General features: G+C 38.6%; 8 protein-coding genes across 9 annotated transcripts; 3 read left to right on the forward strand and 5 right to left on the reverse strand.

Moving 5' to 3' along the window:
* Positions 1-471: 471 nt before the first annotated feature.
* LOC133842139 (protein nessun dorma) lies at positions 472-2,683 on the reverse strand. The gene is made up of 4 exons (XM_062275109.1): positions 2,388-2,683; positions 1,411-2,306; positions 733-1,352; positions 472-678 (listed from the first exon to the last, which is right to left on the reverse strand). Exons 1-4 carry the CDS (start codon positions 2,530-2,532, stop codon positions 522-524), a joined length of 1,818 nt encoding a protein of 605 aa, XP_062131093.1. The 5' UTR covers positions 2,533-2,683; the 3' UTR covers positions 472-521.
* A 630-nt stretch (positions 2,684-3,313) lies between these two features.
* LOC133839048 (transcription initiation factor TFIID subunit 13) lies at positions 3,314-4,033 on the forward strand. Its single transcript, XM_062270365.1, has 3 exons — positions 3,314-3,453; positions 3,512-3,848; positions 3,914-4,033. The coding sequence occupies exons 1-3, from the start codon at positions 3,409-3,411 to the stop codon at positions 3,934-3,936; spliced, it is 405 nt and encodes a 134-aa protein (XP_062126349.1). The 5' UTR covers positions 3,314-3,408; the 3' UTR covers positions 3,937-4,033.
* On the reverse strand, positions 3,985-5,487 carry LOC133839020 (pyridine nucleotide-disulfide oxidoreductase domain-containing protein 1). Its single transcript, XM_062270320.1, has one exon. It carries the CDS (start codon positions 5,447-5,449, stop codon positions 4,025-4,027), a length of 1,425 nt encoding a protein of 474 aa, XP_062126304.1. The 5' UTR covers positions 5,450-5,487; the 3' UTR covers positions 3,985-4,024.
* A 49-nt stretch (positions 5,488-5,536) lies between these two features.
* On the reverse strand, positions 5,537-6,329 carry LOC133839039 (small ribosomal subunit protein mS40). Its single transcript, XM_062270352.1, has 2 exons — positions 5,962-6,329; positions 5,537-5,904 (listed from the first exon to the last, which is right to left on the reverse strand). The coding sequence occupies exons 1-2, from the start codon at positions 6,228-6,230 to the stop codon at positions 5,574-5,576; spliced, it is 600 nt and encodes a 199-aa protein (XP_062126336.1). The 5' UTR covers positions 6,231-6,329; the 3' UTR covers positions 5,537-5,573.
* Positions 6,330-6,433: 104 nt separating this feature from the next.
* LOC133839027 (plasmanylethanolamine desaturase 1) lies at positions 6,434-12,437 on the forward strand. Of its 2 annotated transcripts, XM_062270341.1 has the most exons (7): positions 6,434-6,557; positions 7,110-7,211; positions 10,721-10,940; positions 11,361-11,572; positions 11,627-11,845; positions 11,906-12,075; positions 12,129-12,437. In XM_062270341.1, exons 3-7 carry the CDS (start codon positions 10,724-10,726, stop codon positions 12,217-12,219), a joined length of 909 nt encoding a protein of 302 aa, XP_062126325.1. In that variant the 5' UTR covers positions 6,434-6,557; positions 7,110-7,211; positions 10,721-10,723; the 3' UTR covers positions 12,220-12,437. The 2 variants fall into 2 exon arrangements, with proteins under 2 accessions (XP_062126325.1, XP_062126316.1); XM_062270332.1 differs by lacking the exon at positions 6,434-6,557 and having other exon boundaries at positions 7,039-7,211.
* Positions 12,438-14,088: 1,651 nt separating this feature from the next.
* Positions 14,089-14,963, reverse strand: LOC133838173 (uncharacterized). The gene is given in 2 exon segments (XM_062269173.1): positions 14,089-14,352; positions 14,354-14,963. Coding segments are annotated over 2 exon segments (708 nt in total). The 5' UTR covers positions 14,870-14,963; the 3' UTR covers positions 14,089-14,160.
* Positions 14,964-15,353: 390 nt separating this feature from the next.
* Positions 15,354-19,640, forward strand: LOC133838152 (intraflagellar transport protein 88 homolog). The gene is made up of 8 exons (XM_062269152.1): positions 15,354-15,592; positions 15,653-15,852; positions 16,222-16,462; positions 16,522-17,266; positions 17,327-17,526; positions 18,292-19,213; positions 19,276-19,398; positions 19,455-19,640. Exons 1-8 carry the CDS (start codon positions 15,416-15,418, stop codon positions 19,580-19,582), a joined length of 2,736 nt encoding a protein of 911 aa, XP_062125136.1. The 5' UTR covers positions 15,354-15,415; the 3' UTR covers positions 19,583-19,640.
* Positions 19,641-20,191: 551 nt separating this feature from the next.
* LOC133838162 (lysosome-associated membrane glycoprotein 1) lies at positions 20,192-24,574 on the reverse strand. Its single transcript, XM_062269161.1, has 4 exons — positions 24,342-24,574; positions 21,193-21,531; positions 20,907-21,128; positions 20,192-20,839 (listed from the first exon to the last, which is right to left on the reverse strand). The coding sequence occupies exons 1-4, from the start codon at positions 24,394-24,396 to the stop codon at positions 20,496-20,498; spliced, it is 960 nt and encodes a 319-aa protein (XP_062125145.1). The 5' UTR covers positions 24,397-24,574; the 3' UTR covers positions 20,192-20,495.
* Between the last annotated feature and the right edge of the window lie 183 nt (positions 24,575-24,757).

The following is a 24,757-nucleotide window of genomic DNA, read 5'->3' on the forward strand; positions in this document are numbered from 1 at the left end:
ATTATGTATCGATGTTTCGAATTTTGTATACAACGATTTTTAATAACAAACATCAATGTTTTTAGCAATTAAAAATATATTTTCAAAAATAGATTATTAATTAAATAAAAAGTGAAAAAATTCAGTCATTTATTCTTTAAAATAGTTTTCTTAAAAGCTGCGGTATTTTAAACACCTGTTGCTCGGAGTGCGACCAATTTGAAAAAAATACTTTTAAAACCGATGTAACATACCAAAACACGGAAGACCCGCGAACTATCATCAGATAACACTTCCATAGAAATTTTGATAGATTTCTAATATGCGTACAGCTTATTAGCGTATTTTTGAATTAATTTAAATGCCGTCTAGAAAATTTATATTTCATGATTTGAGTGTTAAGGTTTACGTTACGTGTATACAATAACAACCAAAATCTTTAAGATTAAGTTAAGTTAAAGAATAATTTTATATTGCAAAGAACGACTAAAGTTTAATTATTTGTATTTTTATTTTTAATGCTTATATTGCAGTTAATAAAACTAATTGATATTTTCTTTATTTTCCCCATCCATATCCTCCAAAAGGAGATTTTGATGTGTGCGTTTGGCTAGCAGTTGCTCAGATTGATTGTAAACTCGTACATTGCGCAGGCAGTTAATAAACATGCAATTACCAAGCCAGTTCTCTTCGTTGTAGCTTAAAAAAAAAAACAGTTTTTATAAATGTTATTAGATTAATTAGTATAACTACCGTTGTAACTCGCTGAAATGCTTTAGAGCAATGGTCTTCTCTGTGCTATTGGGCAAAGCAATTCCATCCGCCAGTATGCCCAGTTTGCAAGTATCGAAAATGCAATTGTTGTCCCGTAATATTAACTTAGAAGTTTGGTCTAGCAATTCCAAGCCTGTTTTACACTTTCTAATCGTCATCTTGCTCAGATCAGCGCTAGTCTCCGAACGTAATGAAATTCCAACAGCAAAGTTCTCGACCACACAATTTTCTAACTTAAGTTTCGCTTGTGGCATGCATACAATGGCCTCTTGGGTGCTGGAGCTTCCATCGCCCAATATGCGACAACTGCGAATTGTCAACGTTCCAAACCGAAGCAAAATTCCACGACGAACATGTCGGCAGTCCAGCACCAAGTTTGATAATGTGTAGTCTCCGTTGATGACCATTAATGTGCTGTCCTCATCACTTGAGCAAACCACTGGCAACTTGGCCAACTCTGGGTTCGAAGCAATGATCGCCTCTGCAGCGATAAGTCCTTTGATGCTGCCATTGTCGTTAAGGTGCTCCAGAAACTTGATTGTGTGTTCACCAGGCGACAGTAGAATATCATCGTTTGTCTGCGAGATACTAAGCACGTCCTGGATAGATACAGATACATTAAACCAGAAGTCAAATGATTAAGTTTTCCATAATTACTTGCAAGCTATTGCCCAGCTGGACTTGCTGTTGTGCTGGCACCAGCTTTTTCGCCATCGTCAGCAACTCAATCTGAGTTTGCAGCTCTTTCGGCACCGTTACCAAGTGACACATTGGTTTGCGCTCAACTTGCTGCATCAAAGGACCAATGCTGTTGCGATTGCGCTGCAACAGGTGACGCTTTAAGACATTACTCTGCATCTCGCTGTAGGCACGACGCATCTCCGGATTCTCCAGGATTTCAAACTCGCTTCGTATAATGGCCAACCTCAAATGGAGGCACATCAGATCCGTTACAGGTAACAGGGATTTGTTTAAATTATTCGCTTTAGGGCTGCCGCCAGTCTTGGGCTGTTTGCGCGGCGGATCTGCTCCATTGTCGTTCAGCTCAACAGCCTCATCGTCACTCTCCTCGTCCTCCGCATCACTCAGATCCAGTTCTAAGTACTCTAACCGCTGCTGAATGTAACGCGCTTCCATCAATAGAGTGCGCATATGGAGCGCCAGTGGACGCGAAAGTCGATTCTTGCGGAGATCACAGGCCAGCTGAATGCGGGCCTCCAAATGCATTTGCACCCAATCTCGATCGTCATCATTATCCTTATCCCAGGGCATCCACACGTGCGCATAAAAGAAACGCAAGCGATCAATGCATTCTGCTGTAGTTTCCACATTCAAGGCAGCATTTTCCTGCTGTCTAGTTGGCCACAGATCAATTAGCGACACCTCGTTGCTCTCCGGCAAGTGTACGTCTTGGTCCTGCACCGCAGTCACAACAAACACCGCTTTGAGCTCGTCAGATATCACCTGATCCACATAACCAAATACTATGGTTGGATAGCGTAGTTTTAAGTCCTCGCAGATGACGCGCGGTATTTTCCACATCGCCTGCCAACCTGCCAAATGCATGTGCGTGTATATGTGGGTTTGTATTTGTGTGGCTTTGTTTTTTGCGCGTCTGTGTGAGTTTTGCTTACCTGTAGGCTCGATATACAGCTCGATGTAGGATATCCATTCTAAGCGTACTTGGGATGCGGGAATGGCGGCATTTTCCCATAATAAAACAGCTTCTGCTTCCTTAAGGCGTTCAAGATATGACTTTTCGTATGTATAAACATCCATTCTCGGGTGTGTTTTTGTTAATTAAAAAGAAGCGTTTAAATTTGAATATGCGTGTGTTGAAGGCAGCTTAGAGTGACCGCAAACTCGATTTAAAAATGTTATATTTTTAGTCGAATAATAGATTAATTATAAATATGTTACTTTAGGAAATTCACCGTTCACCGTTTGTAATAAGTGAATGATATTCTAAAAAAATATGTTTAAAAAATATGTTCGAAAAAATTTTGCATTAATATGTGATGTGATACATTGTTGTGAATCCTATCATACTAAATACTAACGATAGATGAGAGACCGTATGCTGCTAAGTATTCTTTTGGAATAAAAATGCGAAAATATACCAAAGAAATCCTTGGTATTTTTTAAACTTCAATATTTATATTACTTATTATAAAAAATAATTAATTTAGGTATAAGTAAATAATACTGTGTTTTAAAAATTTAATCAAACATCAGTAGATACTTCTGCAAGTCAATATCTTTAAATTATTTATTGTTTTTTGACCATAATTGAGAAGCAAATTTGAGCTCAAACCAAACATTTTTAAGTTTAAAATTTTTTTCAAATTTCTCCCACACTAGGTCAGCCTATGTTTTGAAAAATATAATTTACTAGCACTACCCGTAATATTCAGCTGTTTAAAATGCAACTGTGCGAAAATCGCTATCCAACACTACTGAAGCAAAACAACATTCACGTATTTTTCTTAAAGAAGGAAGATTGGAGATTTTAAAAATTAATCATTGACTTTATAAATAAAATAAAATAATACGGAATTAATAAAATTTTATTGCGATTTTTACCAATCGGCTGGTGTGCTAAGGATTGAGCAAATAATTCGTTCTGCCCAAGACCTAAACCAAACAAATATCAGAATGGCTGCAAATAGCGCTCCAGATGAACATTTTGAAGCCGCTGATGTGAGTTCAATGAATTAAATTGGCAGTGCATTTCTTTAATTGACAAATGTGTTTTTAGTTTGACGAGGAAGCGGAAGATGAGCAAATGGTGTCCACCAACTCGGGGCGCAAGCGCCTCTTCAGTAAGGAGCTGCGTTGCATGATGTTTGGCTTCGGCGACGATAAAAATCCTTATACGGAAACAGTCGATCTGCTGGAAGATCTGGTCATTGAATATATTGCGGAGACTACACATCGCGCCATGGAAATTGGACGAACGGGACGCGTGCAAGTGGAGGATATAATATTCCTGGTACGTAAGGATCAGCGTAAATATGCTCGAGTCAAGGACTTGCTAACTATGAACGAAGAATTGAAGAAAGCGCGAAAGGCTTTCGATGAAATCAAATATGTGGGTAAGTATCACACTTCATTGATTCATTCTCCGGGCTTTTGATAACATATTTTTTTAAATTTCCAGGCAACGAAGGAAAGTCTAAATGACGAAAAAGAAAAAAGCGTGCTGCTCCCCTAGAGATTAAGCAATAACCATTAGAATAAGTAAATATTTAATTATAAACAACATAGTCTTTCAATCAAAGTAATCTTCTATGTCAATATCGGGATTAAGGATATCATCGCCATATGGCTCCAGATCGGTGCCATTGAGTATTAAATTCTCACAGGTCTCGGCAAGATCAGTATCTCCTATTAAGATGGCACCACGCAGTCGACCTTGCTGAAGCACAAACTTAATGTACTCTTTGTTGGGTGTGCAACGCACAAGCAGTTCATAATCTCGACCCAATCCCTGACCATTGAAGCGTCCCAGCAACACAACGGGAAAGCCAAACAACTGCGTCACATGCCCAAAGAGCTCAAAGCAAAAGTCTTGATAGACAGTTTCACCCTCGAACTGCGCAGCCATGCTGCGACCGGCCATGGCGCCCATTTGGCGTGCCTGTGTCCACAGACGCATCTGAAACCAATGCTGCGCCGGATCCCAAGCAGCTGTGCAGACATCGCCAGCCGCATAAACATCGCAAAGATTGCTCCGCATCATTTCGTCCACATTTATGCCACCATCTTCGGCTAGTTGCAGCGGTACATCTGTGGTGTAATCAAGACGAGGCTGCACTCCCGTTGCGGAGACAATAAAGTTACAGTTGAGTTGCTCCTGGCTGTCATCTTCGTGCTTCAATGTGACCTGTAAAGTCCCGTCAATGGGCAACTGCTCGATGTGTTTGATATGTGATTTATAATAGACTTTCGGTAGCCTTCGACTGCTGGCTGCGTCACCGCCAGCCAAGTCAAAGTTGCGATGCCAATCTGGACCCAAGGCGGCGCCACGTTTGCTCTGTTGCTGCAGTTGCTCCTCCTCGCTGTAGCGCATGCGTTTGATGGCCGTTGTGACAGCTGCCGCTCCTAGTTCCTCTCCAGTCTCTGATTTGGCTAATTGAAAGAACTCGGCGGCACCGGGATCTACAAATGTAGCAGATATGTGAGCATCCTTGATAACCCAATGCACATTGACATCATGCAACTCATGCGCCAATTCGCTGGCAATGCCACCGTTGCCCAGGATCAACACATCTTTAGCGCTAGCTAATCGCCGTTGCAACTCCAGTACTGAGTCCGTATCGCGTATGCCAATAATGCGCTCCTCACACTTCGCAGCGTTAAACAACTTTGGTGCTCCGCCAGTGCATAAGCAAATGTAGCGGTACTTAATGATTACTCCAGTCTTGGTACGTGCCCAGTGTTCGCTGCTGTTTATGTGCACCAGTTGATCCACAATTGTTGTAATGCCAGCGCTTAGGTCGGTCACATTTGTCTCTCGCACATCGAATTTATGTAAATAGCGGGCAACGGGCACAAGATTCGTGACACTCTTTACAATGCTGGATTCGGTGAGCAGCAAAATCGACGCATTGGATGCACAAATCGCTAAGGCTTCAGCGCAGGAGACGCCAGCAATGCCGCCGCCGACAACAAGAAATGTGCACTCGCGAGACATCGAAAAAAATGACTAATCGGCCGAGAGTGAAAAACAAAAACAGCTGAGTTAACAGCTGATAAGTGTAAAACATAACCTCAAAAGTAATTGATATCAAAAAGCTCTATTTGTAATTGATTTTTCTTTACTTTTTCTGCTCTTCCTTTTTGCCATAATATTCAGCATAGTCGTATTCCCGGAAAGGTACATCATAGGTTATCAGACCGCAATCACGCGCTTGCTCCACGGCAACCGTCAAGCGCAAATGGCTTTTTTGACAAAGACCGGTCTTGGAGTAGCTCAGCACTTGGCCACTGTATGGGGAGATGAACTGCTGAAGCAGCTCTGTATTGCGGTAGTCCAGCACTAAGTACTCATCGCGGCATATGGGGCACGGATTGCCCGTGGAGATTTTTCCCTGACGTATGCATTGTTTGCGCGTCTTCCGTGGCGCATACATTCCTTTGTGATTGCGGCTAAAATGAAAAATATCTTGTTTAAACCAATAGGTGTCTGTATGTAGAATTTCTTACCGATACTGTGTCCACACATGCTCTTCGCCATAGGTTGTTTTGTAGGCGTCGCTCTTCAAGTACCGTATAGAAGTTTCCACTGGTATGACCTTTGTCCGATCCTTTCCATCAGGAGCAGTATCTGCTTCCGCCTCCTTTTCCTCCTCGTTGACGGAAGACTCTTCAGTTTCAGCTTTACATCTCAGTGCGCTTGCAGTGTGTATGGCGACACGTCCATTGCGTGTAACTTGCACCAAGTTGCTATAGATGCCGCGGGCTAAGGGCAACATTTTTATTCAATAATTAAAAATTATTTTGTTAACTGAATCTCTTGCAGACGACGACGTAACAGCCAGCTGGTCGTGTTTTCCTTACATTTGGTCACACTGAGAAATGTCTGACATAATGCTGGCTGCTATATGTACATATATTATCTATGCGTTCTTCTATCGATAACTACGATGCAAGCAAACTAATATATTTTATGTTATTTTTTGAAGCGAATTTTTTTGTCAAAATGTAATCTGTATTATTGTATAAATATTTTGAGGTAAAGAAAAAGAATCCTTGCACACAACATCAAGACTACGGCTCCATCGGCGTGAAATTTAAGCGGAGTATTCAAATAGCGGCTGGCAAGCAAAATATAACGGTAAAAGCTGACCACCTACACTCATGCACGCAAACACAAACACAAGTGAAGGCAGGGTCATGAATGAAAAGCTGCCTTGTGCTGGCATTTTTTTTAGTTGCTGTCGGAATTTACTAGTGCAAAGTAGCCTCTGCAGTTGCAGACGGAGTCGTTGTCGTCGCCTTTGTCGGTTTTCCGGATTGTGTGTGTGCTCACGCCTGTGACAACATAGAATCACGTGCATAAAAACAGCATTTATTTACTTTTTAGTTGTAGTACGAGGAGTAGGTGTCGCTGACGTATGTATGTAGCTTCTCTCTGCTGCTGTTGTAATTCATGACGTGCGTCCTTGTGTTTGTGTATGTGTGAGTGAGTGTGCGTGCGTGTGTGCGTGTTTGTTACTGTTCTATATGCATATAAAAAACGTAGTAGTTTGATTCTTATTTTAATCAATACACATATTACTAGACGGTTCATTTAAATTTAATTGTTTCGAGCCATAAAAGAAACCCACACACATGTTTGCTCCTCCTTGCAGCCGTTGCCGCTAGTAATAACAACAACAAAAAAAACAGCAACAACGCTGTTTTTTGCCCTCTACCGCCACCTGCTGCCAACAACAAAAACAAACGCACAAAAGGTGAGTCAAACAAATGTTCATAGTAAAATGTATGAGTGAAAGCTTTTTGTTCGTCTTTTTGGGCTTGTTTTTATTAATAGTACTTAATGGCAGTGCAAAAGTATGCAAAAGCAAAGCCATGAAAAACTTCTTATCAATTGCAAAAAAAACAACAACAATAAAACTATAAATACGCTAAACCGCCGACTTTGAAAAGAGGCGCGCAATTCACACAGCGAGAGCGAGAGAGGCGAAGGCAACGTGAGATTTTCTTACAAAACTTTCGAGTGACTTTTCGCGCATTTCGTGTAATAAATTGTGTTTCCTTCTTCGTTGCCACAACACAAAAATCGTCGTTACGTTGTGCTAAATTAGTACCTGTTGGCTGTGCGGCCCCTTTTTTTATGCCCTAAACTTACACATACACACATTCTGCTAACGCAAACAGGCCAAAAGAGTATCAACTAGGCAAATACCCTGTGTTATAATCGCAAAACCAATTCTAATGAGAGAGAGCGAGAGCAATAGCTGTTAGCGGTGGACAGTTTATTGACGACTGGGGCTTCAAAAGGAATTTCTGTTCGATAATTTGAAATGATTTTAACTTATTGATAGCTTATCACAACATTGTTAAATGATTAGCCTAGATATTTACGCCTTTGCTATATTTAATCGCTCTGTAAACATGACTTGTGTCTTTCATACTAATCTCTTTGATAAGCGTCCAAAAGCTATTTATCGAACTCTATGAGAATTTTTAGTTGAACATACCGCAATTGTTAGTGTTGGCAGGATATATTCGAATTCTAGAAGGCAGCAGAGCTGTCGCTATTGTCGCCATCGCTAACATTTTCATGTCGACGGTTCCATATTCATTTTCCTTTTCCCTGTTTTGTTTTTTTTTTTTGGGTTCGCCTTTCAGACGTCTTAGTTTGCTTCGCACCAACCACATCGCATTTATTTTTGAAATTTGAATCAGAATTTGCTTTTGTTGCTTTCTTATTTTTGGCCGTCAAACGGAACGGAAATGTTTGCCATTTGTGGGGCGTGACTAGCCATCAGATTATGGGTTTTGTTTTCATGACCTTTGTGGGAGGCGGGGCGAAGTTCACCTCTAGGGTTTTGATAATCATTAGTAAAAACGTAAAGCCCATGCGAGCCTGTCAATTCATGCTTCTGGTTATTCTGGTCAGCGTGGGCGATTTATCAATAGCCAACGTTGTGCTCTGCCTGCCAGTTTTAATTAATGCGTTTTCACTTTCCCACTCCCACGAAAATACACCAAATATGACAGTTCCATAAGTGTCGAGCTCAAGTTCAACGTTTCCTGTCCCAACAATCATTAGCGCAATTTATATATTGTTTATTTATAAGCATTAGCAAGGAAATTGTTTTGTCAATACGCAACATAATAATATCTTATATTAATTCGGGGTATTTGGAGCACTCGTTATTGTAGTTACATTTCAGATTAAGTGTATGGCATTAGGTGACCTCTAATGCATAAATAATACTTGGTTAGCTAGTGTGAATAATTTCAATGCTACCACGCACAGTTTAGCTGCTCACAATAAAGAAGGATAGTAAGGACTACAAGGGGGCGTCTTGATGACAGCATTGGAAGCCAAAGGAAAGTAGAAGGTGCTTCATTTACACGTCGATTCATAAAAATTCTACTACGAATATTTGTATTAACAATCGCGTCAATGAAACGATTCAATTGTTGTGGCTTAGTTCAATAGAAGCGACAACTTCATATCAAGAACAATAAGCTTTTTCTTTTTAATTAGATTGTAAGTTATTAACTATTGACAGCACTTAAGTGGTTTCATTCAATTAGACAACTTTAATTTTATGACCATACTTAATTGACTCTTCGGATTAAGTGGAAAATACAAGAGCAGCAACGACACTTTACATTTCTAGCTGCACTAATAAATATTTGATAAATACAACGATTTTGTAGGACTTACTTTTTAATTTGAAGCTAATGATAATAATAATATAATTTATTTTATATACTCATTTTATTTTTTAATTAATTATACCAATATACACGCCTGCTCCAATTATTAATACATTAATAATAAATAAGTACATACACAGTATTTAGTTCTAAATATTACTATTTACGATTTACGCTAAATTAAATCTTTTCATGCCTTTCTGATGTAAAGCACTCATACAAGTAGAATTTCTGGTTGTTGTAAACCATTTGGAATTACTTCGTAAGCACCAATCAAAATGATTTACCACACTCATACATGCGCATTGTCCCAAAATAAGGCATACAGAGAAACGAACACCTGTAGCAGTCAACACGTCATTAATATCCCATTTGTGTCATATATAGTTTGCTCTCTCTAACTTACATTACTCTGATATGAATTTGAGCCGAGCTTAATTGAAATCAATATGATGGCAATTACTCTAACCGATTCCACCGAAATGAATCTTCGGCAGTCAACACAGTATAGTTTACATTTCTATTTTATATTACCCAATTAGAAATAATAGTATCCTATTTACATACATATATTACGGGGACTTTCGTGTTGAAGCTAATTTGTCATGAAAATAACGAAAGAAAAACGTATTTTTTTTTAGAGTTGTATCTAAATATAAATACCCTGCAGTCAGATCTTCAGTAATAAAATAAAATTACTTTTACATTACATTTTGCATATTATTTAATTATGCTGAATGTATTATTAATTTATTTATAGTTAAGTTCAACTTAAATATTTCCTTTTATGTTATGTGTTTGGTTTTCCTTAACCAAATTTATATTACCCTACCATCAATTTTCTTTATAAAGTAGGGGCAATAAAAATTCCACTGACATTTGATGTAACAAAAAAAGGAAAATAAACTGGGAAAAATGTACAAATACAACCCGTTGAATTAACCTACCTCAAAGATAGCGTTCACAACAATTTAAATAGCAATTTGCCTAATTAAGGCACCTTTAAACCGCACCCCCAGCAACTGACAACTCACTCGCTCGAGTCGTAGTCGCTCGCAGTCCACATTTCCCATTGGGAATTGTGGAAGCCCCGAAATATTGCGTGACACAGTCACAGGCAGGCAGGACATCAGGATAAATGTGATGTCGGGGGTCACCAATGCAGGCCACGTAATGACATCAACATGTGCAGAGGTCAATGGTTGGGAGCTGTTAAGCTGATGGTCACCTGTGTTTGCCTGTTTCAGTCTGATTCTTACTTTGTTTGTTTGTTGGTTTGATAGTGAACAACATTCGAGTCGAGTGTCGAGTGTCGAGAAGTGCAGCTCCTGTAAATTTAAGAGCTCTTAAATATTTCACGCCCACTTGGTGGCTGCTTTAGTTCCCATCTATCTGTTGAATTATGCAAATCGAGAGCAGCTGACAATTTCCCAGGTCCTCGACGCGGATTGACATTGAAAACAACGTTGGCAGTCAGGGCCAGTCCACAAGACGTTCAAGTTCAGCTCAAAACTGTCCTCTACTACCACTTTGTGTTTTATAATACCCCATACATTCTTAACAGACGATGACGGGCAAAAGCGATAAGGAAATACTGGCCAACTCCATGTATGAGGATGATCCCAATGGCAATTCAGCACCAGCAACTATAAATCAGGTGTCGGGACAACCGGCGGCACAAGAAGCGACAACTGGGGGCGCAAACACTATTCCGGCAGCGACTTCACCACGTTGGGGACCCCAAAATAAAGGTGCCCAGGAACTGGCCTCACTATATAGTCCAGGTGCGTTAAAGCAATATTTGCTTCACAAATTAAATCTCCGAATACGTATTATATTTGTGTGTGGATACAACAATATGAATTATTGTCGTCGAACAATTTGCACTTTGCATATCAGAAAATGTTTATTTATGTCATTTTAGAACATATTTCCGTTCATTCATAATGTAAGGGAAGTACTGATAATACGATCCATTATTAATTAGTATTTGATATTAACGGAGAGTAAAATTAATGAATTTATCTAGTAGCAAACATGTTGATAATGGATGGTCTTTTTTTAGAGTAAATTGACAATGCCAATAATTTTAATTCAATTGTTTTGTACTAACTAATACTATTAATACCTTCTTCAATGAAAATAACTGATAGCAACCACATATTTTATCACGGACTCTAATAAAACCAAATTTTATTTAACAGGTAAACGCGCACAGGAAATAATTTGTGTTTTCACCTGCATCGGTTTGATGATCATCAATTTGGCACTGATTGTCAAACACTTTCGCTGGGAGCGCATTAGTATGGCCTTCATCTCTGCATTGTGTGGTATTATTACAGCAGACTTTGCCTCTGGCTTGGTGCATTGGGCAGCGGATACTTGGGGCTCTGTGGATCTACCATTGATCGGAAAAGTAAGCATTACATATTTGTTGATATTCATTGATTGCTAACTCTCGTTGTGTTAGAACTTTCTGCGCCCATTTCGCGAACACCACTTGGATCCCACGTCGATAACACGGCACGATTTTATAGAGACAAATGGTGATAACTTTATGGTGGGCATACCGATTCTTGGCTACTTGGCACACTACTTCTACTTCAAGTCGCCTTGCGAAATACAACAGAATTTCGGCTGGATTGCTTACGTGTTTCTATGTTCCATATTTGTAGTTATGACGAACCAGGTGAGCATAATTGAAACTTTTAGAGGAGCATTTGATTACATTTCTGTTGCCTTGCCTTAGATACACAAGTGGTCGCACACTTATTGGGGATTGCCCCGATGGGTGCAGTTGTTGCAGAGCTGTCACATAATTCTACCACGAAAACATCATCGTATCCATCATGTAGCGCCACATGAGACGTACTTTTGCATTACTACTGGCTGGCTAAATTGGCCTCTGGAGAAGCTTAGGTAAGTCCTAAAATAATATAAATCGATAGAAACTAATAATTTTCAATGTATAGATTCTGGTCAACCTTCGAGTTTATTATTGAACGTGTCACAGGCCTGAAACCACGCGACGATGACATGAAATGGGCCAAGAAACTCACATAGCTATTTTGTCCAGCGACTGTAAATAGAACATGGACCAAGCAAGGTTAACAGAGCTTGCTAATTAACAAAAACCAAAGGCAACAACGAAAGTCACTCGTATCAATCAATTATAATTATATTATTTGCATAACAAAAGTCTTGAACATATTGTATGTAAGGGTAATTAATTTTAATAGCATCAAATTACATAGTTCTTAGTTGAAGTTTGTTAAAAATTACTCTAATATGTGTCATTTTATTTTATTTTAAGTAAATTTGTTTGACTATTGTTTATCTATTTCTTGTCCTTAATCAACATTCATTGATCTCGCTATTAATATTAGACTACCTATATATATAAATATATATAGATGTGTACTACGAGTGAGCCTTATATATATAATATATGTACAATTTGCACTGGCACGAGCTTGTTACAAATGTTGAAAACTTTTTTAAAACTTTACAATGCCATAATTACTATATACTTGATAAAGAAGCTTAAGTAGCAACAATTTTGATACCAAGTCCTATAAACAAAAACGACGTTTTCAAAACATTTCAACAGCTTTAAAGGCTATAAAGATAAATTTATTTATACATATATATTCATACTTACCTATATATAAATATATATTTATAAATATGTTAGGCGCTGAATGCAATCAAGAAAGTGACTTACAATTTTGCCTTATTACATACAAACCATTTATACGTGTATAATTGTAATAACATAATATCAAAGACAAACAGAAATATAACGGAGAATTTTTAAGGAGCAATGCAACGATTTTAGTACGCACATTTTTTAACAATTTAGTGGCATAGTTTATATGTACCTAGTGTTAAAAGAAATCAGTAAATCTTTAATCTCTATGCTATGGCTAAGCTGCTGAATTTATACTTTATGTAAACAATAAACTCTTTTTTATACATGCGTACATATAAAACATTGAGTGCTAAAACATATTTTGCATAAATGAAATAATTTCTAAGAGAGCAATATTAATTGTGATTAAAAATATGAAGAAAGCTGATTTTATTGTGTATCTTACTTTTCTTTCAACTATTTTATAAACAATTCTGGAGTATGAAATGTGATGTGTTTTACTTATACATATATTCCTGCAGTCGAGGTGTTAGCTTTTTCTCATTTTTCAATAAGTAATAGCAATTTTTATTTCAATCCTAACAATTTTTTTACTTTTATGCAGAGTACCCATATTTTGAGACATTTGAGCTAATTCCGATTAATAATAGTTCGACATTCTATGAACAAATTAAGAGTAAATGATTAAAAGTTACTATTTGTCTTGTGTAATTCAAGTTATGTTTGATGTGTCAAAATTCCAAAAAGTTGTAAAACTCGAAATGGAATCCCAACCATATTACTTTGCCATAATTCCCTAAAGTCCAAAGTAGGACCACCTTATAGTGATATCAATTTTTTAAAATATGATTTTCTTGATTTATGTATATTTAGTTAGGCTTTAGAAATAAAAGTTAAAGGGGAGCAATTTCAATTGAACGAAATCGAATTAAAAAAAATTTACATGGCGTGTATAATAGATTTAATATTCCCACACCGTGCAAAATTTTATTGTTGAAGCTTTTTATTTTGCAATTTCCACATAATTGTACCAACTTTTGTTTTTTTAAATCTCGCTATTTTTTCTCAGCAGAATACGTCAGCACTAGTGTGCATTAAGTTCTTTCTAAAAGAATAATCTGTGGATGTAATAATGTTGTATTTTGTACAACCGTAATTTTATATAAATTAATAAGAAGTACAATTTATAATTGAGAAAGTATACACTCTGATTACAGATGAGTTTTTTCAAAAGTATATCAATATTAAAAGAAAAGGTATTATTATGTTTTAAATAAAAAATATATATTTTTTACTATTACTATTAGATACCTTAGATATAAAATCAGTTTTTTTTTTAAATTGCTTTCGTTTTATGTCTTCTGTTTAATCTCATTTAATTTGGCCTCGAGAGCAGTTTCTCGATCTCTACGCTTCTTTTGGACTTTCTCTCGGGCCCTTGTCCACTTCTCAATGTTCTGCTGTGTATAGGCTTCTCTCAGTAGTTCCTTCTCCCTGTACTTGGCTTGCTGTCGACGCAGTGCAGCCTCGTTGTGTAAAAAAAATCGGTCGACACCTGTAGCGCATCCAACCTTTGAGTGTGGATCTATGATTCTTTTCGTGCTTTGGGGGTTCTTCATGAGACAATGATGATGAGTCAGGTTTCGAATATTTATTACTGGGTGTTTCTTCTTTTTCCTCATCCACGGGTCGATCCTTGTCCCGACGTCCCAGCTTCCAATAATAACATATGAGTATAATGGCAACAATAATACCAATATATATACAAATAAGCAATATTTTTTGCCACAACTTAAAATTGAACGACTTAGATGGGAATGCTATTGATTGGTTTGAATGTACTGCGGCCACTTCCAGCTCCAACAAGTGTTTCAGCTTGTTGCAATCGTAGACGGTCATCTCTGGCACATCTTTGTAGTATGCTGGTGTGTCATCATGCCACCAAGCGGCCCAAGTGTTTGTGGCTTCTTTGGCAAATAGATCCCTGCAATGTGTGCATACTCTGTTCATCCAGAGTTGACATTCTGTGCTGTTAATGTTCGTCTTGCAAATAGGATTCATGTCGAAAGCAAGCGGAAATGGCCGGGCACATTGTAAAAATATAATCTTGACATACTTTTCATAGAAGCCGTTTAATATTTACTCTTAAATTGGATTTTTAAAAAATATTACCTTCTTAAAAACTGCTTATATTATTTATAATAATACTTTAAAAGTTATATATGCTTAATAAAAGTTTAGGTATTAAAAATAAAAAAATATATAGACGTTTTAATAATGGAAACTAAACTTTTAAATTGTAGCGGTACACTGAGTAGAAAGTCGATAAAGTGTCTATCGATAATTTTACACTTATTCACAAAACTGTATTGCACTGTGCACTGCTTGATCGCAATGCAAGCAGTGCTCGTTTAATTCACAGTTTTGCAATGGAATAAAACTGTTTTGTTATTTTCAAATTCAAATAAAGTATTTGTTTTTTTTTTTATTTTAAATATAATATTATCCTAACAATTAATATATGATTATTATCGTTGAAGCGACGCTGTAACCGTTAAACCCTTGACAATAACAAGAGACCGGTAAATTAATCACCAAGGGCAACGAATGGTCACAACAAATGTGTTTGTAATTTACTTTAGTCATAATAGTGAAATTTGTAAGAAAATGAGTGCTAAAGATTCAGAGCTGAGATCTGCTGCTAACTCTGAAATGGCGGTGGCAACAGCCCCCCCTCCGCCACCAACAGCAGCAGGAAGACCGCCAACTTCGCAACTCTTTTCGGTGAGTGGAAAATCAGGCCCAAATACTCCATAGGGAAAAAATAAGTTGTTGTATTCGTAGCGTGGTAACTTGGTCAGTAGTCGAACTGGCGGTGACAAGACAGCACTGGCCAGACCCTCAACAGCAGTGCGAGCCGTGGGCTATGCGGCCAGCACCAGCGGCTCAGCAGGTCAGCGATTTGATCAGTTCTTTCTGGAGAAGGTCAAGCAGCAGACGCTTTCATCGGCCAATGCAGCTGTCGATGCAGCCAAGGAGGTGAAGTGAGTGGAATGTTGATTTACACTTAGTATCGGTTATATGGAATTTTTTTAATTTCTGAAGACTATTTTGTATACATCTTATGTATTTGTAATTAAAACTCTCTTGGTCGGACACTCAAACCAAAGCGGATTTCAAGACGACAAATTACAGTTAGAATTATGTATCTCAAAGAAAAAATAATTCTTAGGGTAATATGAGTATCCGCTAAGAGAGTTTTCACGAATGAGGACAAAACTTTGTGTATGTGGGTTTAATTTTACTTAGTTTTGAGTAATGAAAACAATTATGTATGTAATTGCGTTTTAGTTCAGCGGAGTCTTCATAGAAATAAATAAATGTAACTAAGCAGCACGCTATATTTTCCAAAGCCCACAGATCAAGTACAAGAATATGGAAAGTAAAATTGTAAAGCTGCTGGAGTCATCGATTGTCCTGGCAGCGCGCAGTTCCTTGAATCGAGCGAATGGAACGGTGAATGCAGAAATAAAATCCTCGCTGGCCGAGGCTCTGAACAAGGCAAAGGATGCCTCCTCATTGGATCGAATACTTCATCACGAGCAGGATAAACAGGGCGAGAATGTGTTTCACAATTTCGACTTGACCTATGCGGTAAGTAAATAAGGAAGGTTCCATAGAATCCAATTGTATTTAACTGCGTTCCATTGCAGGTGTTCTTCAATCTCGCCGAGCAATACGAGCACAATGATATGCACATCGAGGCGCTGAATACTTACAACATTATGACCAAGAACAAGATGTTTCCGCATGTGAATCAACTCAAGTTAAATATGGGCAACATCTATTTGAAGATGGGCATGCACAAGAAGGCCATCAAAATGTATCGCATGGCACTCGACTCGGTGCCCAACACACTGAAGCAGCTGCGTCTGAAGATCACTGAGAATATTGGAGTTCTGTTCGTTCGCATGGGACAATTTGCTGATGCTGCCTCCAGTTTTGAGTTTATTATGTCGGAGCGTGCGGATATTCGAAGTGGCATCCACCTGTTGCTCTGCTACTACTCCATGGGGGATGTGGACAAAATCAAGAGCACATTTCGCAGCCTCTGCGATGTGCAGCCCGTGGAAACCGAACGTGACTTGGAGAGCGAGAATAACATTATCCGACTTCAACAACAGGCAGAGCAGGCGGGTCAAGCGGGTGGAGCAGGGGCGGAGGAGACGCATGCTGCTGAGGTGGCCATCATTGATGGGGATGGCAACAGTTCCTTTGTGCAGGTCAATGAGCCCAACAACAGCTCGGCCAATGCGAAGAAGAATCGTTACGTTCTGCAGGCCCTCAAGACCGACGAACTCGCAGTTTATACAAAGCAGCGTCGCAACTCGGAGAAGCGTTCGATTACCATGATTGTGGATTTGATTTCACCTTTAATCGAAGAGAACTACAATGATGGTGAGCTTATTTCGAATTCTTTGTAATTGTTTGTCATTTTCTTAATTACCATCCTTTCAGGTTACAACTGGTGCATTGAGGTCATAAGGACCTCGAATCTCTCGTGGCTCGCCAACGAGCTGGAGCTGAACAAAGCTTTGGTTTATCTCCGTCAGAACGATGTTAACCAGGCCATCGAAACACTTCAGATGTATGATCGCAAGAGCGAGAGCTCCATGACAGCCAGTGCATTGACCAACCTCAGTTTCATCTATATTAATGTGAGTTACCATTGACATAAATTAAACAAACGTATCAAAAACTATAGCTTATGCTAAAAGAGCAAAATAACTACAAAAGAAGTAAAGCGAAGCATCCCAGAATTGCAATCAAGCATTTCTATAGCAAAATTTTAGGAAATTTTGAAACTAAAAGGGATCCAGCTTGTTGTTGTTCATTGGTTGTGAAACATTTTGGAAATGTCAGATAATTAGGAGCTAACGATTCATTTAAAATGAAGATAAAAGATAATTAATTCTCCCTGCAGTTCTAATGTATATCCAATTAAATTTGTATTATATATTTAAAAAATGATTTAAAATGCTTTAAGAACTTATCTTCTAAGGTCAACGAAAAAAGTGAAACCCCGTTGATTATAACAAACTTTGCCAATGCTTTGAAAATCTAAGTTGTTTGGATACATTTTCAGTTAATTTTATGTGACTTTAGTAATTAAAAACTTTCGTTTGATTTTTTGAGAAATTTTCAACGGTTACGTCTAAAAAGAAATTTTAAAAATCTGTTAAATTCGGTTTAATATTTTTTGATTGATTAGTTTAGTTTTTAAACTTAAAAAGTTATTTATGCTAAAAATCATTAGAATTAGACCGAGTAATGGCATCAAAACAAATGTCCTTTTTAGAAAACTTGATCTAGTTTAAATTTTACAACTCACAAAATTTTAATTGCTAGAACTAAATCAATGATGACTATGATCATCTATGATCACCATCTGACATTATTATCGGCTTGTTGTGCTATTTTAGCTGGGCAACCTGGAGATGGCAACACATTGCCTAAATCAGTTGCAGGAGATTGGAGCACTACAAACGAATGCATTGGCTCTGGTTAACGCCAGCATAGTCGACATGCAGAATCAGAATTTTAGCTCGGCCAGGGAACGTTTGCAGCGTGCCTTGGCAGTGGATCCAACGCATTTCGAAGCCAATTACAACTTGGGTTTGTTGGCGCTGCAGGAGCAGGACTTTGCGCTGGCCGAGGAGCAGTTCGAGCTGCTGAAGGCGCAATTAATGGAGCCGCATTCGGTGCAGCATAGCCATGTCTACTATCAGCTGGCCAAACTGCAGGAGCGGCGCTTGAGTAGCGCTTCAGCTGGGGGCTTTAAGAACAACGCCTCGCCAGCTGCACTCCAAGCCTATCTGCAAGTGCTGGGCATATCAGCCGCTGATATTGATTCGCGGCTGTTTGAGAAGGTCGGATCTATGTACGAACAGATACAGGATCACCAGGAGGCGAATCAGTATTACAACGAGGCGTATCGCATCAACATGAGCGACATTAATATTGCCAGCTCCATTGGTTCCTACTACATTAAGTTGCAGGCCACGGAGAAGGCGCTGTATTACTATGAGCGCGCTGTTCTCGCCGATCCGAATGATCCCAATCTGATGCTGCGCATTGCCAGCTGCTTCCGGAACTCGTATCTGCCGCCAAAGCAGTATCTGGGCATGTTCGAGAAGATCTATGCGCGGTTTCCGGACAACTTGACGTGTGTGCGTGCCCTCATGCAGGTGACCAAGTCTTTGGGCATGAGCGAGCTGCATGAACGCTATGGCCAGGACTACGCTCGACTTCATAAACAGCTGCAGGAGCGACAGAACGAACAACGGTATCAGCAGCAACGATTATCCTCAGCCACCTCGGGCAGGGGAAGCAGTCGCCTTCGAAGTAAGTCGCCTCTTAGAAATGTATCTTGCTCTCATTGTTGATATCCTGTTCTGTATACTCAGCTCTGAGGCCATCTAATGAGGAGCGTCTGGCAGAGAACAATGATATATCTACAAATCTCACGGCGAACAGTTCCACGGGCTACAATGGCGATCAGTTTCTACAGAGCGCTAACTCCTATTCGGGTAAGCCAGAAACTCCTCACAATTTGTGTTACTTAACTAACCATATCGATTTATAGTAAAACAGCATGTGGATCCTCTGGGTCCTCCAGCTGAACGTCCTCGCACGGGAATGTACCGAGCTCAACAGAGCAATGACTCCGACGACGATGCGGAAATTAACGCCGAAAGTCTATTGCCTATTTAATTTTTGTTATTACTCGCTTACTACGGCAACTACATATATAGTAAATAAATAAATTACAATGCTACTTAAATGTACAATTATTTTCAAATACATTAATGTTGTTTGAAATTCATCTTAATATTCAAGCAGTTGCACTGCTTTGATGCTGCGAAGCAGCTTTCTTTGCACTGCTTACACACAAAAGTCGTATCTGAATTTTGGTTTATGATTTATTACGGATCAAAGGCAAATAATACATAATTTGTTGTTTATTTATAACCGGTTTACAATTTAAAATCATCAATATATATTTTTTTTGTTTAAAATTTTACTGTCATTTACTTTACTACCAATACCTGCCTCAGCGTCGGTTTCTATAAGAATTTTCGCTCGTTCGTTTTCACCTATGCCACGCTCATTAGATTTACGCGATTAATTGAGTACTATGTATGCATGGGTGTTCTATTGTTTAAATACGCATATATGAATTAATTGATTTGTTGTCGTGAAGTGTGTGTATGGTAAAAAGATTCCATTTAATAGATAAATTGGGGAATTTAAAGTAAATATAAGTGTAGGTCAGCCACATACATATACACAGACAGATTAATGTTTTTGATATTTTCGTCATTTCTTTTCCTTTTCTCCTACTCGCTTTCTATGAAGCGCGTTATAAATTTAGACGAAAGCAAAACAAAACGAAAGAGGTTTAAGAACCGTTACAAAATAGGCAATACACAAGAAATGTCGAAAAGTTTTTAGTTTTTACAGTGCCTGCCAATTACAAAATCAATCTTACAACTCTCTCTGATTCAAACGCACTATCCACCCCACTGCCTTTTTGCCTTGCACACTCGTACTCATATTTATATATATGTATGTCTTCTCAATCTCTATCCGCATCACTTCTCTCCTCAATGCTTTCATAATTCATTTAAAAGCTCATGTAGCCGCGCGAGGTGGAACGACGACGCGCGCACAGATACGAAATTAGAACGACGACTATCAATGCAGCTAGGGCAATGCCCACAGCAATGGGCACAACGTCGGAGGTCTCGGAGCTATCGCAATCGTGAACCGTCGAGAAACCGGTAGTGTTGGATGTGCGGAATGCCTCAACTTGCACATGGCTGACACTGATGTAGCCAATGGCGCCACTTCCGTCAATTGTCTCCGTCATGTTGAGCTGCTGGGCGCGAGTGCAGTGATAGGACATCTTCTCGGGCGTCTTGAAGTCCGTGTTCTGGCTCACGTGAATCAACTGAATAGTTTGATTCTCTGCAAAGTGCGATTGAATAATTACCAAAAATAATCTATAAGCAAATCAGCAATATCAGCTAATTACCCTTTGCATCGGGGAAATCGTCAGAAGGCACCGTCATGTCCACCTTGAGCAAAGTGAGAGCAACAGTTTGATTCTTCTTTTCCAATTGCAATACCAAAATTTGTGGAGAGACGTCGGGACCCCAATGGAGTTGCATGGACTGAGTGGTCTGGCTGTCGCAATAGCAGTGATCCATTGAGGCACGGCTGGGGATGTTGTACAATCCTTGGGTCTTGTTGCCGCCTGAAGAAGAATTCAAGTTGATTACAGGTTTATTCAATAAAATTCATTCAATGCATGCACTCACTCTTCGTCTCGTAGGTAAAGTTCAATTGAGCGGCCATGGTGAGCATAATGCATGAGCAGTTCCATGTGCCCACCGCTGGAGGGGCTGGCTGTGGTTTGGGGGTGGTGGTCGTCACTGGAGCTGCGGTCGTTGTGTTCGGGGCCGAAGTAGTAGTAGTCGGCGGTGCAACAGTTGTGGTTGTTTTTGTTGTAGTAGTAGTAGGTGACGGTTCAAAAGTTGTGGACGTTGTAGTAATTTTTGGCGTGATAGTTGTCTCGGGTGCAATTGTTTCTTTTGCGTTATCATTCGCCACGGGGAGATCAGCATTCTTCAGGCTAAAAGACTGCGATTGCGAAAAGACTGCAACAAAAGAGAGTATACAAATAAATATTTGAACTTTTTATCTACTATATGTTTGTCAATAGCTGCTTGAGTAAATGAGCTTAAACCAAACAATCTGGTTATTTATCTGGTTATTACACTCAGTCTTTATATAAACTAATATATACACTTTATATACTATAATATACATATACACACTAAAATCAAAACGCAAAAAAAAACCTAAGCTTACACGAGTTTCTATTGCCTGTGCCATATGTACAAATTTAATATAATTATCGTGTTCCAATGAAATATATTTTTCCGCTTTGTATCTATCGCTCTTCCCTTCCCCCGTCCCTTCTCTGGCTATCGAGAATCCGAGTCGCCGTTGTCGATGGGTCCGCGGTTGAGTCATTACGTACTGTAAATATTTGCACATTCGACAACTGATAACCAAATAACCAGAAAGCGTTGAACAATGAACATGGGTGAAAGAGCGTGGGGAGAGGGCAATAATTGACACATATTAAAGAAGAAAATCGGTCATTTAGATAATGAAGAAAAGGCTTCAAAGTAGACTTGAGATGCAGATGCAAAAGTGAAGAGGCTGCATAAATCACATGATTCATTAAAGCGACAAACAACCAAATGAAAGATTCATTCACATTTTGCACTCGAACTCGGACTATTTCCGTGCGATAAGAAACAATTGCGATCTGAAATACGCCCCACAGTCAAAAAATACTCTTCTTTCAATTGAATGCAGTCTGTTTGTTTGGTTGTGCTTTCAGTTTGTTGATCAGAATATAATTTTTGTTTTACCTTTGTAGTAAAAGTTTTGCAACGCAGCCATTTTTGATTATGACTCAACGCGGCTTAATTATATGCTAAGCTTTTGTTGTTGCCAGAGCTTGTGTATTATTCTCGTTTCTGGACTCTGCACCTACATATCATCGGACACTGTCTCTCTCTCTCTCTCTGTGTCTCTCTTTTTCCCAGAAACACACACAGACAATAGTTTGCGGTTTAACTAAAACACGCCTCTCTCCACCCTCCGTTCTAGTTCAATGCTACTGCAACACGGCCCAGAGAGATGACCTTTAAATGCAAGTTTAGCAGCAAATAACAAATAACCAGACAGACTTACAGACTGCGAACAGGGAAAGAAACTGACAACTACTACAACAACAATTTTCAGGCGTCACAAAGAATTTTCTGGGAAAATGCAGAAAGCTAATAAGATTTATTTGGCTTTTGCATGCAAGAGTAGTATGTGAAACAAGCGTCTAATTAAAGTTAGTGCACAGTAAGTGCTGCCAATCTACATGATTTGCAGTGCAAGTGATGCCAATCTTGATGAATGTAACAGGCGTTACAATTTGAATGTTTAGTCATGTACGATTATTAAATAGAATTGTGTAATGACGCATTGATTTCTGAACTGACTTTAGTAGGTAAATTTTTTAGTGTCTCGGTTGTCGAGCAATAAAAACTATTCATAAGTTTGTCAGATTTATAAATGAACATAATGGGATATAAATATATAGTGAAGTGTAACGAATCTTATCAGCAGTATTGTGATTTTCCACAGCAAAACAAGTACAAATGAACTCTAATATGTAACGATTACACAAATTGGCGTCTTTGTTTGAAGAAAGATCGCAAATATTTACAAATCAATAAATTTTCCTTAAGCAATCTATATGTGCAGCTTTGGGAATTAAGTGAAAACTGATCTGATCTGAAAATGTCATGTGTTATTGTTTAGTTACATACGACATGAGGGCTACATTTTTGAGTCAGCAGAAGCAAACTAACAACTAAACATTTAATACTTCTTTGTTTTGAGGGATTTTTAATTAAATCAGCGCGGAATTATTAAATAAGCACTTGGGTAACAGATAGGAGAAAGAAAAACAAGTGTGAGAGGAAATTACTCTCGAAATGCAAATAAATTGGAATAAAGCGTTGTTGTTAAGCAAATAAATTTATTGTAGTTAATGCCGAAGCACAAACGAGCGAAAATAACGCAAAGAATGAAGTGAAAAGAGCAAGAAAGCAAGTGAGAAATTGAATATGCCTGCATGTAATAGTAAGAGTAGAAAATATTCATATGTATTTGTAATGCAGCTGAAAGGGGACAGTGGCGTAGAGCGGGGCGTATGCGGGATGCTGCCGGCAGAACAAACAAGCAACAAGAGACCCAGAGGCGGATACGAAGAAAATCAAATTACTTTATCTGTCACTGCTCTATGCAGGTAGAACAATAAAAACATTTGTTGGTTAGATATGTAAGTACATAATCAACATACATATGTACATAAGTGCGTATCAGAACGCATTCATATGTATGCATCCACGAAGAGTGAGGGAGGCAGAGTTACAGCCGCAGTGGGCTGACTGCAATTTGCCTTGTCTTTGCTGCTGGAACGGTACTAAGCCACCATCTTGTTATTAGATTTTACGTTTGCGCCGTGTCCTACAGCACTTAAGCAACCGCAAAGTGTCACAAAAAAACCACATAAATGTCAACGCACCGCAGAAAATGGTGAAATATCTTTATACCCGTACATATGCATAAGTGCAAAATATATTAATTATTTTATATGTGATTTAGTTGTTTTTTTAACAGCCCTTGCAGATAAAAACCACAACAACAATCCATTGAACGGGTTACGTGTGTGCGAGCGAGAGGCCAATATGGGAAGAATAAAAAAAAACAAATTAAATTGCGATGAGCAAGCAAAAGCAAATTGAACAAAGGCTGTCCGCAACTTTTGCAATCGTCATACGAGTAGTGGACGAGGGGGAAACACACTGCAGTCGAGTAGTTAAAGTTTACTCACCAGAGCTGCTCAATAGGAGCAATGCAGTGCAGAATAGGATTTTATGTCTAAACATCTTGAATTTGACAATTGTCTAGCTTTCGGTTCGTGCACAGCGTATTCGTATTATATTAATTAATGATAGTTTAACAAAATTTTAACTCTTTTTAGCTGCTGTACGTCGGATATATCAGACGTATTTTTTGCTGCTGTGAGCAGTCCACTTTTTTTATTGCGCACAACGAAAAATGAAATGACATTAAATAAAACTAGTGTTGGGTTGTTCGTCAGCTGTGAGAAACAGTGTGACCATTTATCGAAATTCACAATATACTTTTCACTCTAAAATATACTTACTTCGCAATTTATTAACTTGGTCCCATTCAGTTGGTGATGGGTTAATTTTGCAAAATCGATTAAAATTGGCGCGAGGCTCA

This window comes from Drosophila sulfurigaster, chromosome 2L (assembly GCF_023558435.1).
Source record: "Drosophila sulfurigaster albostrigata strain 15112-1811.04 chromosome 2L, ASM2355843v2, whole genome shotgun sequence".
In the NCBI taxonomy this organism is placed as follows: domain Eukaryota; kingdom Metazoa; phylum Arthropoda; class Insecta; order Diptera; family Drosophilidae; genus Drosophila; species Drosophila sulfurigaster.

Coding starts and splice junctions, on each gene's coding strand:
- LOC133842139 (XM_062275109.1), bottom strand. CDS start 2,532: ATGGATGTTTATACATACGAAAAGTCATATCTTGAACGCCTTAAGGAA. Junction 2,307..2,387: donor GCTGTATATCGAGCCTACAG/GTAAGCAAAACT, acceptor TGCATTTGGCAG/GTTGGCAGGCGATGTGGAAA. Junction 1,353..1,410: donor AGCTGGGCAATAGCTTGCAA/GTAATTATGGAA, acceptor GTATCTATCCAG/GACGTGCTTAGTATCTCGCA.
- LOC133839048 (XM_062270365.1), top strand. CDS start 3,409: ATGGCTGCAAATAGCGCTCCAGATGAACATTTTGAAGCCGCTGAT. Junction 3,454..3,511: donor AACATTTTGAAGCCGCTGAT/GTGAGTTCAATG, acceptor ATGTGTTTTTAG/TTTGACGAGGAAGCGGAAGA. Junction 3,849..3,913: donor CGATGAAATCAAATATGTGG/GTAAGTATCACA, acceptor TTAAATTTCCAG/GCAACGAAGGAAAGTCTAAA.
- LOC133839020 (XM_062270320.1), bottom strand. CDS start 5,449: ATGTCTCGCGAGTGCACATTTCTTGTTGTCGGCGGCGGCATTGCTGGC.
- LOC133839039 (XM_062270352.1), bottom strand. CDS start 6,230: ATGTTGCCCTTAGCCCGCGGCATCTATAGCAACTTGGTGCAAGTTACA. Junction 5,905..5,961: donor CATGTGTGGACACAGTATCG/GTAAGAAATTCT, acceptor TTTTCATTTTAG/CCGCAATCACAAAGGAATGT.
- LOC133839027 (XM_062270341.1), top strand. CDS start 10,724: ATGACGGGCAAAAGCGATAAGGAAATACTGGCCAACTCCATGTATGAG. Junction 11,573..11,626: donor ATCTACCATTGATCGGAAAA/GTAAGCATTACA, acceptor TCGTTGTGTTAG/AACTTTCTGCGCCCATTTCG. Junction 12,076..12,128: donor TGGCCTCTGGAGAAGCTTAG/GTAAGTCCTAAA, acceptor TTCAATGTATAG/ATTCTGGTCAACCTTCGAGT.
- LOC133838152 (XM_062269152.1), top strand. CDS start 15,416: ATGGTCACAACAAATGTGTTTGTAATTTACTTTAGTCATAATAGTGAA. Junction 17,527..18,291: donor TCAGTTTCATCTATATTAAT/GTGAGTTACCAT, acceptor GTGCTATTTTAG/CTGGGCAACCTGGAGATGGC. Junction 19,399..19,454: donor GAGCGCTAACTCCTATTCGG/GTAAGCCAGAAA, acceptor ATCGATTTATAG/TAAAACAGCATGTGGATCCT.
- LOC133838162 (XM_062269161.1), bottom strand. CDS start 24,396: ATGTTTAGACATAAAATCCTATTCTGCACTGCATTGCTCCTATTGAGC. Junction 21,532..24,341: donor GCTCCTATTGAGCAGCTCTG/GTGAGTAAACTT, acceptor CTTTTGTTGCAG/TCTTTTCGCAATCGCAGTCT. Junction 20,840..20,906: donor CGATTTCCCCGATGCAAAGG/GTAATTAGCTGA, acceptor CGCACTTTGCAG/AGAATCAAACTATTCAGTTG.